At 43.0% G+C, this 13,264-nt stretch overlaps 1 protein-coding gene across 1 annotated transcript; it reads left to right on the top strand.

The window, feature by feature from the left end:
* The first annotated feature begins 1,761 nt into the window (after positions 1–1,761).
* On the top strand, positions 1,762–2,778 carry LOC122553182 (histidine-rich protein PFHRP-II-like). Its single transcript, XM_043696770.1, has one exon. The coding sequence runs from the start codon at positions 1,762–1,764 to the stop codon at positions 2,776–2,778; it is 1,017 nt and encodes a 338-aa protein (XP_043552705.1).
* The last annotated feature ends 10,486 nt before the right edge of the window (positions 2,779–13,264 follow it).

Raw genomic sequence — 13,264 nt, 5'->3', positions numbered from 1 at the left:
AGTGACGGAGCAGGCTCAAAAGTCAAATGACCTCTTCATGCTCCAATCTTCTATGTTTCTGTGTTTTGTTTGTATATGTCTATCCTTGTGGAGGTAGAAAATCTTTAAACTTCTTCCTGTACTGATGTATGTTGCATTTTACAACAGTAACCCAGACTACTATCTAACATCGTCTCCAGGCAAGGAGCTGATTTCCCTTTCTGGGATGTGTCCTTAATGTAGAGTCATGGGTGCCAAGTGTGAAGGGCAGATCCTGGGCTGCAGAGACTGAACTGGCGTGCGGTTGGACTTCAGGTACGGCACCAGAGACATGATCACCAAATGGTCCAAGCAGTAACAAGTGCTTCCACTTAGCATGACAAGCATCACCACAGGGTCAGGCAGAGGATAAATAATTAATGAGGTGAAGACCAGGAGTTTCTATGAGAAATGCCATTGTAAGCCACTGTGGCCCTGGTGCCATGAATCTCACTCAAAAAAACACTGCCTGTAAACGAGAAAATTCAACTATCTTTTAGTCTATAATTCTAACCTGTTCCGGCGATGTGATCTACCCTATTCAAACTGCATGTAGAATACAAATATTAATATTCAAGCATTTGATATCACACCCTTACCACCTCAAAATCATAATGAGTAAAGGAAAATCTGTTTTGTCACTATGCAGTAATCACTGTTCATTGGATAGTCACAAATATTTTAAATAGTTGAATTAGTCGGAAAGCAGAAAGTCCATTATGAAATGTCTTTCATATAAAATATCAGCTAAGTTTTTATCTTGTGTATTGAATTTTTGTTCAGCACTGGGTCAAACTATCCGCCTGGGTCACTCTATCACATGGAGTAGGTCTGAATTCTGATCACCTAATCTAGCACATAAAGATTTATAAATCATTTACCTTGAATACAGTAGAAAAATCATTATCAATTTTATAGCATTGTGTGTCAGAAGGCAGCAAATTGTATCCTTGCCTTTTAGTCAAAGGGCATAATTACCATTTTCAATGTAATAAGTAATTTTTTTTATTTTGGAGGTGGGATTATTGATCCAGTATGAATCTTGGATTCATATCCTCCCTAAGGTCAAATGTTCAGCCAGATGAAATTTAAAACATCGTAGCTAACTTGTATAAAATTGTTGGATGTTCACTGTAACCCACAATATTATCCCTCAAGATGGCGGTGGTGGGTTAAATAGTGTCCAGGCTCAGCCCGGGGCTCGTCCTTTCTGTCCACTTCTCTGTTTCAATTTATACATTGTTTTAACCTACCTTGGCTTGTGAAGAAAGTAGCGATACTGCAGAGCCCAGAGCGGGACTGTCAGCAGGCCGGTGTAGAACAGGATGGCTAGCGATCAGCGGGCCTGATCAATACGCCAAAGCTGAGTGGGGTGGCCAGTGGTCACAGGGCCAGAGCAGAGTATGGTGGAATGACCAGTGGTCACAGGGCTGGAGTATAGCAGGATGGCCAAGGTTGGAGCAGAGTATAGTGGGATGGCCAGTGGTCACAGGGTTGGAGCAGAGCAGATGGCCAGTGGTCACAGGGCTGGAGTGGAGCGAGACGGCCAGTGGTCACAGGGCTGGAGTGGAGCGGGACAGCCAGTGGTCACAGGGCTGGAGTGGAACAGACAGCCAGTGGTCACAGGGCTGGACTGGAGCGGGATGGCCAGTGATCACAGGGCTGGAGTGGAGTGGTACGGTCAGTGGTCACAGGGCCGGAGAGGAACGGGCGGCCTGTGGTCACAGGGCTAAATTGGAGCAGATGGCCAGTGCACATAGGGCTGGAATGGAGCAGGCGGCCAGTGCACACAGGGCTGGAGTAGAGCAGGCGGCCAGTGCTCACAGAGCTGGAATGGAGCAGGCGGCCAGTGCTCACAGGGCTGGAATGGAGCAGGCGGCCAGTGCACACAGGGCTGGAGTAGAGCAGGCGGCCAGTGCTCACAGAGCTGGAATGGAGCAGGCGGCCAGTGCTCACAGGGCTGGAGTGGAGCAGACGGCCAGTGCACACAGGGCTGGAGTAGAGCAGACGGCCAGTGATCACAGGGCTGGAGTAGAGCAGACAGCCAGTGCTCACAGGGCTGGAGTAGAGCAGAGGGCCAGTGCTCACAGGGCTGGAGTAGAGCAGATGGCCAGTGCACACAGGGCTGGAGTGGAGCAGACGGCCAGTGCTCACAGGGCTGGAGTAGAGCAAACGGCCAGTGCACACAGGGCTGGAGTGGAGCAGATGGCCAGTGCACACAGGGCTGGAGTGGAGCAGACGGCCAGTGCACGCAGGGCTGGAGTGGAGCAGATGGCCAGTGTTCACAGGGCTGGAGTGGAGCAGATGGCCAGTGTTCACAGGGAGCAGATGGCCAGTGCACGCAGGGCTGGAGTGGAGCAGATGGCCAGTGCACGCAGGGCTGGAGTGGAGCAGATGGCCAGTGCACGCAGGGCTGGAGTGGAGCAGATGGCCAGTGCACGCAGGGCTGGAGTGGAGCAGATGGCCAGTGCACGCAGGGCTGGAGTGGAGCAGACGGCCAGTGCACGCTGGGCTGGAGTAGAGCAGATGGCCAGTGCACACAGGGCTGGAGTAGAGCAGATGGCCAGTGCACGCAGGGCTGGAGTGGAGCAGATGGCCAGTGCACACAGGGCTGGAGTAGAGCAGATGGCCAGTGCATGCAGGGCTGGAGTGGAGCAGACGGCCAGTGCACACAGGGCTGGAGTGGAGCAGATGGCCAGTGCACACAGGGCTGGAGTAGAGCAGATGGCCAGTGCTCATAGGGCTAGAGTGGAGCTATGAAGAAACATAATGTAGAACTTTTAGCTTTTCTCTATTTTTGTACCTAATCTATTTTATTAGGTAAGATTTGTACCTAAGTACTTTATACCTAAGGTGGCGACATTGGGTGGTGACATTGCACACATTTCACTATATTCCTGTACTTTGTACTTGAGTGCACATGACAATAAACCAGTTCTAAATTCTATTTAATACAATTCTATTGGCTTGCAATCACTCTCTGTTCTTTTTAATGAGCTCTACAATACACAGTTCTATCTAATAGTTTTCAAACCCAGAATTAACTGATTAAATTCACTAATCCTAGGATAGTACAGAAAAGGAGTCATTGAGCTATTGTGCCAGTAACAATGTTTCATAAGATCAAACCCACAGAGTCCCAGTCACTACCCTTTCTCCACAACCTTTTAGTTATTTTAAAATATTTATCCACTTCCCTTTTAAAAACTATTGTGCTTCCTGCACTTTTTCTGAAAGGATTTTCATGTCACAAGACTACAGGATAATTATCACGAGAAAGTTGAGTTCATCTGATAGAGAATTAATTCAGCTGTATTTGAAAGTAAGAAAATGTATCCGGGTGGGTTAGATGATCTGACAAGAATATATAACATGATTGATGAGTTAGTGAAGAGAATCAATTAGCTGAGTTCAGTTATGTACAAGTGACCACATTCCTCTGACTAAGTGCTGATAGGAAAATATTCTTGAGCAATCCTGTTTAGAAAAGGAAACGAAGACTGCAGAAGCAGAAGTGGAAGCAGACCTGACCATCTATGTTTAAATAGAATGTGAAATGAAGTTAAAATGAACAAATAAGGTACCAAGACATTATTGTGATAGACTAACAACAATAACACCAACTTATGCATTAAAACAACCTTAAAAATAACATCCCAGTGGGATGCAAGGTGGCAGCGATCTACCAGCGATCTGCCCTGCTGAGCTCTGCACCATAACTTGGGCAAAGTGGTGCTTTTACCCTCCCCATCTCAGCTGTTTTAGAAAAAATGTGTAGTTTAAAGTCAGTAGAATAGCTACATATCTTTATTTTTTGTGTTAAGAGAAGATGACTAAAGGCAAAGGGCCACATAGATCACAGCAAGCAGGGCACTCCCCTACAGCAATGGAAACACCCACGGCCGCAGTATTGGCCTCCATTGAAACCCCATTGGACTTACCTGATCAGCAAGGCCTGGCTTCAGAGTTCGTGAAACTTCGAGAAAAAATCGAAACATAAATGGAAGAGAACCGCGCCAGGCTGGAACTGATCTCGGCCCTGCTGCAAAAGCATGAACAGGAGATGCAGAATCTCGGGAAGCGAGTGGTGGAGGTCGAGTGGTAGACCACCAAGTCAGAAATCGCGGCCAAATCCTCGATGGGATAGATCCAGGCCCTGGAGAAGCAGGTACAGGCCTTAGTGGAGCAGGTCGACCACTGGCCCCCATCCCGCTCCACTCCAGCCCTGCCGCACTTTCTGGGCTGGGAGGCCTAGGTGGGCTGGGTGAGAATAGACAGAGTTCACTGGGATGTGGTTCAGACCAGTGCCCCTGCCTGGTCCTAGTACGATTCCAAACCTATAGGGACAAACAAAAGATATTAGAAGTGCCCAGATTATTGGGGAAGGATCCACAGGTCCTGTTTTATAAGGGATCCAAGATTATGTTTTTCTCGAGACGTTTCTGTTGCCATGATCCACAAGAGGAAGACCTTCGATGAGGTAAAGAAGAGATTGAGGGATCTGGATTTTCAATACTCCATAAGGTACCCGGCAGTGCTCTGTTTTAGCCATAAAGGGTCCGTGCTTGTATTTAAAAGCAAAGAACTTTTTGGATTCTTTGAAGTAGACTGAATGGTCCAAGTAATGTGGATAATATTGGTTCTCTTTTCTTTCCTTTAATTTTATCCTTTTTTTCTCTATTCTTTCCCTTTACAATTATATCCTGGAAAGTGTTGTTGGATTTCTTCCAGTGATGATTGAGGTTAATGTATGAGGGAGATGGGTGAAATGCCCACTTTTAATTTCTTTGTTCATAATATTTATGTGTCTTCTATTCTTTGCCTGGATGTAGGGTGCGGATCCAGCTGGAAGGGCTACGGAAGTGTTTGTGGGTAGTGTAAGTGCCCGCTATGGGCAGGGGGTAGAGTCTTCCATCAAGTGTATTTTGTATATTGTAATTGGATCAGTTTATTGGTTCATAGTAGATGTAGTTTTTGAAAGTTATGTTATTGTAGTTTTAGTATATGTATTTTTTAGGCTCTATGAGTCTCTAATTATTTGCACTCTGTGCATTGTGAGTAGGGTTCTTCCTCTTAGGGGTTCAAGGGCTGTTTTAGAATGGTATGGCTACTTTTTTTTTAAATGGTGCACCTGGAACATTAAGGGGAGTAACTCACAAATCAAGAGAAAAAAAGTATTTTTGAGTCTTAGGAAGGAGAGGGTTGATATTGCCCTATTGCAAGAAACCCTCCTTGATGATAAGGAGCATCTAAAGCTGCAGGGTGGGGTTTGATTTGGTGTTTTTATCGTCCTTTACCACTAAGAGTAGAGGAGTGGTTATACTCGTTCAGAAGAATCTCCCATTTACGTTATTAGATCAAATTAATATGAATATGGGCAGTTTGCGATCCTTAAAGCTTTAGTACACAGTGAGGAGTATGGCATTTTGAATGTTTACTGCCCCTCAGCACATCCCCTCAAATTCCTGACTGATGCACTTTCTAAATTGATTACCCTTGAATGTGACGCACTATCATAGGGGAAGATTTTAATCACCTCATAGATCCAACAGTGAATAGGGTGCCCAAGGTTCCCCAGGTATCTTTCTGCTGTCTAAAGAATTGGTGGACTTATGCATGGAATTGGGGCTGGTGGATGTTTGGAGATGTCTTTACCTTGCAAGTAGGGACTTCACCTTTTTCTCTAATCTGCACAAGTGTTATACAAGGATTGACCTTTTTCTAGCCCCATCAGTTTTTTTGAGCTCAGTGATGTCCTGTAAAATTGGAAACATAGCCATTTCCGACCATGCAGCAATATATTTGGAGGTTAAGATTAAGGACAATGGAATAGGCTCGTAGCATTGGTAAATGGATCCTTACATTCTCAAGGACAGTAAGTTTGTTGCGTACTTCTTGAATGAGTTTAAAGTGTTCTTGGCTATCAATTTGGGCACAGCCAGTAACCCATCTATCTTTTAGGAGACTGCTAAGCAACAGAAGGGAGAGCAGCAGCATCTGCTCAAGGCCCAGTTGAAGGCAGCTGAGACAGCATATTTTGATAGGCCATCAGTGACTAACGTTTAGATAAGAGTGGTGCTGGAAAAGCACAGCAGGTCAGGCAGCATCTGAGGAGTGAGTCACAGCTCTCCGGGCTACTTTGAACTCAGTCAGAAAGCAAAAAGAGAATTCTCTTTCGTGAAACAAAGGCTGTTTGAGCATGGCGTTAGACCAGGCAAATACCTGGCATATCTGGCTAGGAAAAAGAGTGCCTCTCAATCCATTACATCAATCAGAGAGGGCACTGGGATTCTTACTTACAATTCCAAAAAGATGAATGCAGCATTTCGGAAATTTTATTCTGCACTATATCGGTCGGAAGGCTGTGAGGTTAGGCTGGTTCAGACGGAGTTCTTTTTTAAGAACCTAGGCCTCCCAGGTGTGACTTCAGAACAGGCGTCTCTCCTTAACGCCACCTTGACAATGCACGAGATACAGGAGGCAATGAGACAACTCCAAAGTGGGAAGGCGTCCAGCCCTGATGGTCTCCCGAGGGAATTCTACAAAGAATTTACAAATATCCTGTCAGGGTCGATGTGGGCATGAACAATTATTTGTACAGTCAGGACTGCTTCCCCCACTCTCTGAGAAAGGCCAGTATCTCTCTCATTCTCAAGAAAGGGAAGAGCCTGGAGGACTGTGCCTCGTATAGGCACATTTTGCTGTTAAATTGGGACTTTAAAATTTTGTCCAAAACACTTGCCTTGAGATTGGAGCAGGTGTCGCCCTATATTGTAAAGGAGGACCAGATGGGTTTTATAAAGGACCGTAGGTCCTCTAATAATATTAGAAGATTATTGAATCTGGTCCAAGTGTGTCAGCAGCGATTGGTTCAGAGCTTGTTGGTCTCCCTAGACACAGAGAAGGTATTTGACCGGGTGGAATGGCCATATCTTTTTTAAACTTTGGAACAGTTCGGTTTAGGTGGGGTCTTTACCAGATGGGTGGAGATCCTGTATAGTGATCCTATGGCAGCGGTTCTCACCAATGGTGTAAGATTCAGTAACTTTAGTGTCGGTAGGGGCAGCCAGCAAGGCTGTCCCCTTTCAACACTATTGTTTACATTGGTGATTGAGCCGCTGGCAGAGGCTATCCAGAAAGACCACAATGTAGTTGCCCCGGAAGTGGGATCAAGGGCGCACAAGATCACATTATACACGGATGATGTTCTCCTCTTCTTATCAAATCCAGCAGTTTCCGTGCCCCATGCGTTAATTTATTTGGCCCTTTCTCGAGAAATAACACCGATTTTGCAAAGTCAGAAGCTATGCCAGTGGGGGGTCTTGAGGGAATACCTGATATTGAAGTGAATTGCGATTCCCCTTCAGGTGGTCGCCAGGTGGTTTTCTTTACCTAGTTATTTTTGTTACACCTACCTTTGACCAGCTATATAAGGCTAATTTTGCACACTTGCTTGACAAGATAAGACAAGGTCTTCAACAATGAGAAGCACTCATCTTGGTTAGGTTGAGTAGCCCTCATCAAAATGAATGTTCTTCCTTGTTTTCTATATCCCATGTGAATGCTCCCTCTGATGTTGTCCAGGCAAACATAACGGAGACTCAGTGGCTGGCTCGGTTCTTTTATGTGGCGTCACAGGCGGCCTCTAAGATTGTCAAATTGCAATTACCCCAGGGATTGGGGGAGGGTAGACTTTCCAGATATTAAGAGATATCAAATAAGCTCCCTTCTATCCTTTTTGAATGACTAAGCTTGTGAGAACCTGAGGTTAATATGGTTGGATAGTGAGGCCTCCCAGGCAAAGTGCTCCCTTATTAATCTGTTGTTTATGGATAAGACGAGGACAGTCATGGAATATTGTTGGAATCCAATCATTATTGATATGGTCAAAGCATGGAGAGCGATGCGACAGAGCCAAGGCAGTTTATCTAAAACCTCCTTCCTCACTCCCTTGGTGGAATGCCAGGATTCCAGCCAGGGTTGATGGATTCTGGATTTAAACTATGGGTATCCAGGGAAGTCTCCTGTCTGGGAGACCTGTTTGAGGGGAAAGTTATGATGTTCTATGACTAAATGAGTCGCAAGTATGGATTGCCCAGCAGAGACCTCTTTTGCTACTTTCAGGTTAGGGACTTTATCCAAACAGAGACTACGCTTTTGATCAATGCTTGTAGGTCTGACACAGAGAGGGGAGTGCTTCAGGCTACAGGCACTCTCTCAATTAGCATCCTTTACTACCTACTGGGATGTGTTGCCTTGAAAGATATTGAGCGACTATGTGAGGTCTGGGAGCAAGAGTTGGGACTCAAGATCTTCTCAGAGACATGGGAGGACATGAATGTAGGTTTACTCGCTGAGCTGAAAGGTTAATTTCCAGACGTTTCGTTACCTTACTAGGTAACATCTTCAGTGGACCTCATACGAAGCAATGCTGAAAATTCCTGCTTTCCATTTATATGTTTGGGTTTCTTTGGGTTGGTGATGTCATTTCCTGTGGTGATGTTTTTCCTGTGGTGAAGTCTCTTCCTGTTCCTTTTCTCAGGGGGTGGTAGATGGGGTCTAACTCAATGTGTTTGTTGATAGAGTTCCGGTTGGAATGCCATGCTTCTAGGAATTCTTGTGTGTGTCTTTGTTTGGCTTGTCCTAGAATGGATGTATTGTCCCAGTCGAAGTGGTGTCCTTCCAACCTGAGCTACAAATCTTCTCAAAACCCGCTAGCATGGAAGGACATTTGGGAGAACGTGAGAAAGATCTCGATCTGCAACAGAACACATGCCATGCAGTAGAAGGTCCTTCACAAGGTTTATCTGACCCCAGACCAGCTTGCGAAATTCAAAAAGAGAGCATTTGCAATGTGCCCAAGTGCAAAATAGATGTAAGTACCCTGACCCACTGTTTGTGGTCATGCCACAAGCTTCGCAAGCCCTGGAGCACTGTGGCAGGAGTCATAGAGGGGGTCCTGGGGACTGAAGTCAAAGTAAACCCTTCTCCTGTGCCTGCTGAATTTATTATCCTTATATGTACATGGGAAAAAGCTATTTAACATTCTCAATTATTGTGCGAGGAAGGACAGTTTGATGAGCTGGGTGTCCGAGAACCCTCTGGGCCTGCTGGGATGGCGTAGATTAGTTATAGAACACATCCCTGTGATTTCCTTACAAACATGGTGCACCAGAAAATGGAACTTTCCCATAAGATGTGGCAGCCCTTTTTGAACTACTTAGAATCAGATTTGTCGGCCATATTAATTAAGGCTTTTGTTTAGCCATGATGATTAGGTTGGGCAAGCTTGTATCCTGAGAGGAAGAATCTGAATGAAATACAGGTATAATAACTAATGGTCCAGGAGGTTGGGAGCTTAGGTGGGGTTGTGCTGAGTGGTGTAGTTTATTTAATTATTTGGTGATTTGTAGTGAGTGTAGTTTTGATTTGTTTTGTCAAGCAGGGTAGTAGTTGGTTCATTGTACTTGTTGTTATACTCTTAGATTGTTACATATTTTGTAATTTTGTAATTTTATAATTTTGAAAAGAAAAGAATTCTCAATAAAAATATTTATTTTAAAAATTCCCAAGGTGTTTCATAGAAGCAACTGTTTACCTAAGAATAGAAAACGAATAAAATAGAAGGGATGAACTCAGCTTAAAAATTCAAAGAAAATAGTTTTGGTTCCCATGGCTTTGTGCCAATCTAATCACTTGACACCTCCTAAGTCAGTGTGAATGAACCCCTGTAGATAAAAAAAATGTCCAAATAGGTGCATTTCAAGAAAGGCATGAATGTGTAAGGAAACCCTCTGTCACATGAACTCAGTTTTAAGATCAGTCCTGACTGGTGATGATCCTTGTCCCTAATGAGCCTCCTGCTGGTGACTGTAGACAGATTGCCTACTTGTGTTAATCTTCTGCACTGTCTAAAACATCTCTAACAATTTTATTTGACTGTTGGGATTTTAGTTTTATTCATCAAGTGCAGATTATTCTGAAAATAACAGGTGAATTGACTGATTGCTGCTAAAATAGCTAGGAATGAAGCTCACAGAGTCCTGGATTGAGTACAAAACACACCAAACACTTGCAGAGCAGCAACAATAATGCCACTGTGATGTTAGCCTACAAAGCCAATATACATCAGGGAAGGTTGTGATCAAATGTTGTGCTCTGTCTAAACATCACCTTCAAAATTGCATCCAGTTCTGGTCACAAAAAAACACAAGAGACATTCAATCACAAGAGGCGATGAATCTTCCTTTTTGTCTCACTTTAAAGTTGTCTGCAGTTAGTTTACTCTGCCATTGTTCTGATCACTGACATATCTCAATTTACAAAATACATAAAAATTTAAGAACATTTTGTGATTGGTTCTTTAACTGCTTGCAGTGAAAATTATATTTTTAAATTCGTGGTCAGTGGCTGGCCAGTATTTATTGCCTGTCCCTAGACATCATGGAACAGGTGGTGGTGAGCTGCCTTCTCGAATCGTTGCAGTCCACGTGCTGTAGATTGGACCCACAATGCTCTTAGGGAGGGAATTCCTGGATTTTGACCCAGTAACAGTGAAGGAAAGGTGATATATTTCCAAGTCAGGGTGCTGAGAGGCCAAGAGGGGAACTTGCAGGTGGTGGTGTTCCCAGGTATCTGTCTCCCTTGTCCTTCTGGATGGAAGTGGTGGTGGGTTTGAAAGCTGCTATCTAAGGATCCTTGGTTAATTACATTTGAATTGGAGAATGATATAGCCTTGTACTCAAAAGAACTTAAACTTTGTTGCAGCCAACCAACAACTTTGAAAAGAAGGGAGTGGTTCACCACTTTTCACCAGATTGTACCACGTATTTTGTCCTTATCAGCAATTGTTGAACTGAAATGATCAATTTAATAGCTCCCTTCAGTTTGGTCTCATGTCATAGATATTGTTCTGTTTAAGTTCTGCTGCTATTTTATATTTGATATCATGTTATGTGACAAAAGCCTATTCCAAATATTTGTCCAAGTTTCTTCTTTCAATCTTTTGATGACATTAAATTTATGTGTATACCAGTATTAGATTCACTCTTAACCTTCTTTTTGTAATGGAAAAAAACAATTCCTCCAATCTCATTAGCAGTGACTTATCCTTAGCTTCATCAGTATTTATACAGGAGAGTGAATTTTTTTTAGAAATGTAATTTCTCCTTTCCAGAATAAATTTGAGTTGAAGCACAACCCAAGCTCATTGAGTAAAGTTCCCAGTGAAGAAATAATGCAGTGAAATAATGCAGTGAAGCAAATCATACTAATGATTAAACAGACAGTTTGATAACGTTTTGGAAAGAAATTGGATTTAGGGATGTGCTGGAAGCAGTGGATATAATCATTTGATCAGAGGAAAGACTTTTCTTTTTAAACTCCTAAAACTTCCTGTGATTTCAACAGCATTACATTTATTCAGATACCTTTGCTCAAAATGAGTAAACATTTTATTTCAATTCTTTGGATAATAAGCAAGCAGTCCAGCTTTCAAAAAGTTCATATATTTTCACAGATAAGGATAATTTTCCTTTTTTATTTATGATGATGTGAGCATTACAGACATTTGTGACTGAGCTGAAAATGTGTTGCTGGAAAAGTGCAGCAGGGATCAGAGCTGAAAATGTGTTGCTGGAATGTGTTCCAGCAACACATTTTCAGCTCTGATCTCCAGTATCTGCAGTCCTCACTTTCTCCTCGAAGACATTTGTGACTGGTAAAACTCCCTTATCGTTAAATATGTTAGCCAGGAATTAAAGATGAGAAAATAAGAATTCAAAGTTGAGTAATGTTGGCACTTTTCAAAAGGTAATTTTTCAAACCTAAAATTCCGACAATCCACTATACTGGACTAGATTGGTTTTCCTGCTGTGCCCCCCTCACCACTATTGCAATTTAAATCTCACTTTTAAAATATTCAGGAAAGACTGCCGATGTGGAACCTAAAGGAAAGAACGCAAGCACTAAAGGAATGCAAAGCCTCTAGGTACCTGAAGGTGTTCAAGACATTTTGCAATAGTGTGCTATTCAAGTGTTTGAGATTATACTCTGTACAAAGTGCAACAAAGCAGCAAAAACAGCTGGGAAGACCTCAGAGAGATTTTGCTTTAAATCAAAATATTCCAAGGCTTATATTTGATTAGTATCATTGATTTAAAAATTCCTTGAAATTTTTCAATAAGTCCATTGGGAATTTGAATTGAATTGTGGGAGTGGGGAACATTTAAATTAATAAGACAGAAGAAAAATAATAAGGAAACATAATGAACAGCTTCGAAAATAAAGCATGTTGTGTGCCAAAAGGCAATAAGGAAGCAGGAAGACATTGCCAGAATAAGATGGTTTTAAAAATGTAGGGTCAATCCAGGAAGACAAAAGGGAAAATGCAAATAAAGGAAGTCCAAAACAAAATTTAATTATGGGAATAGAAATAAAATATTGCTGATACTGAAAATCTGAAATAAAAACAGAAAAATAACTGGAGAAACACAACAAATCTGGCAGTGTGTAGGGAGAGAGAAATAGAGCTGATCTTTCAAGTCCAAATGACTCATCTTTGGAATTGGAAGGGGCTAGAAAATGGATGGTTTTTATTCTGTTGAAAGAGAAGGAGGAGTGGAACTAAGGATGAGGGTGCAAAAGATAAAGGTGGTATTAATATTGATGAAGGACAGATAGAGACATAAAATGGTGTCTCAACTCAACTCTTACTCTCAAGGCATGTAATGGAAAAAAATGGGTCCATTCTGCTGACAGCAAAGTCATAAGATATTAACAAGACACACTCAGGGTTGGGGGTGTAAAGTGCCTTCTCAAAAAATGACAATTGTCCTTCCAGCTATCACTGAGCTCCATTGTAGCAGGCCCAGGATGGAAGTGTTGGCAAAGGAGCAAGGTGCTTTATTGAAATGACAAGCAACTGGAAGGTTGGGGTCACTCTTACAAACAGAGCAGAAGCAATCACCCAGTCTACATTTGTGTACATCACTGTAAAGGAGACAACTTTGTGAAAAACAAACGCAGTATACTGGATTAAAACAAGGTAAAAACAATGACTGCAGATGCTGGAAACCAGATTCTGGATCAGTGGTGCTGGAAGAGCACAGCAATTCAGGCAGCATCCGAGGACAGGCAAAATCGACGTTTCGGGCAAAAGCCCTTCATCAGGACTAAAGGCAGAGAGCCTGAAGCGTGGAGAGATAAGCTAGAGGAGGGTGGGGGTGGGAGAGAGTGGCATAGAGTA

Source organism: Chiloscyllium plagiosum, chromosome 9 (assembly GCF_004010195.1).
Source record: "Chiloscyllium plagiosum isolate BGI_BamShark_2017 chromosome 9, ASM401019v2, whole genome shotgun sequence".
NCBI classification, from domain to species: Eukaryota; Metazoa; Chordata; class Chondrichthyes; order Orectolobiformes; family Hemiscylliidae; genus Chiloscyllium; species Chiloscyllium plagiosum.
The sequence above is the reverse complement of the archived record's forward strand: the minus strand, read 5'-3'. Positions and strand labels throughout refer to the sequence as shown.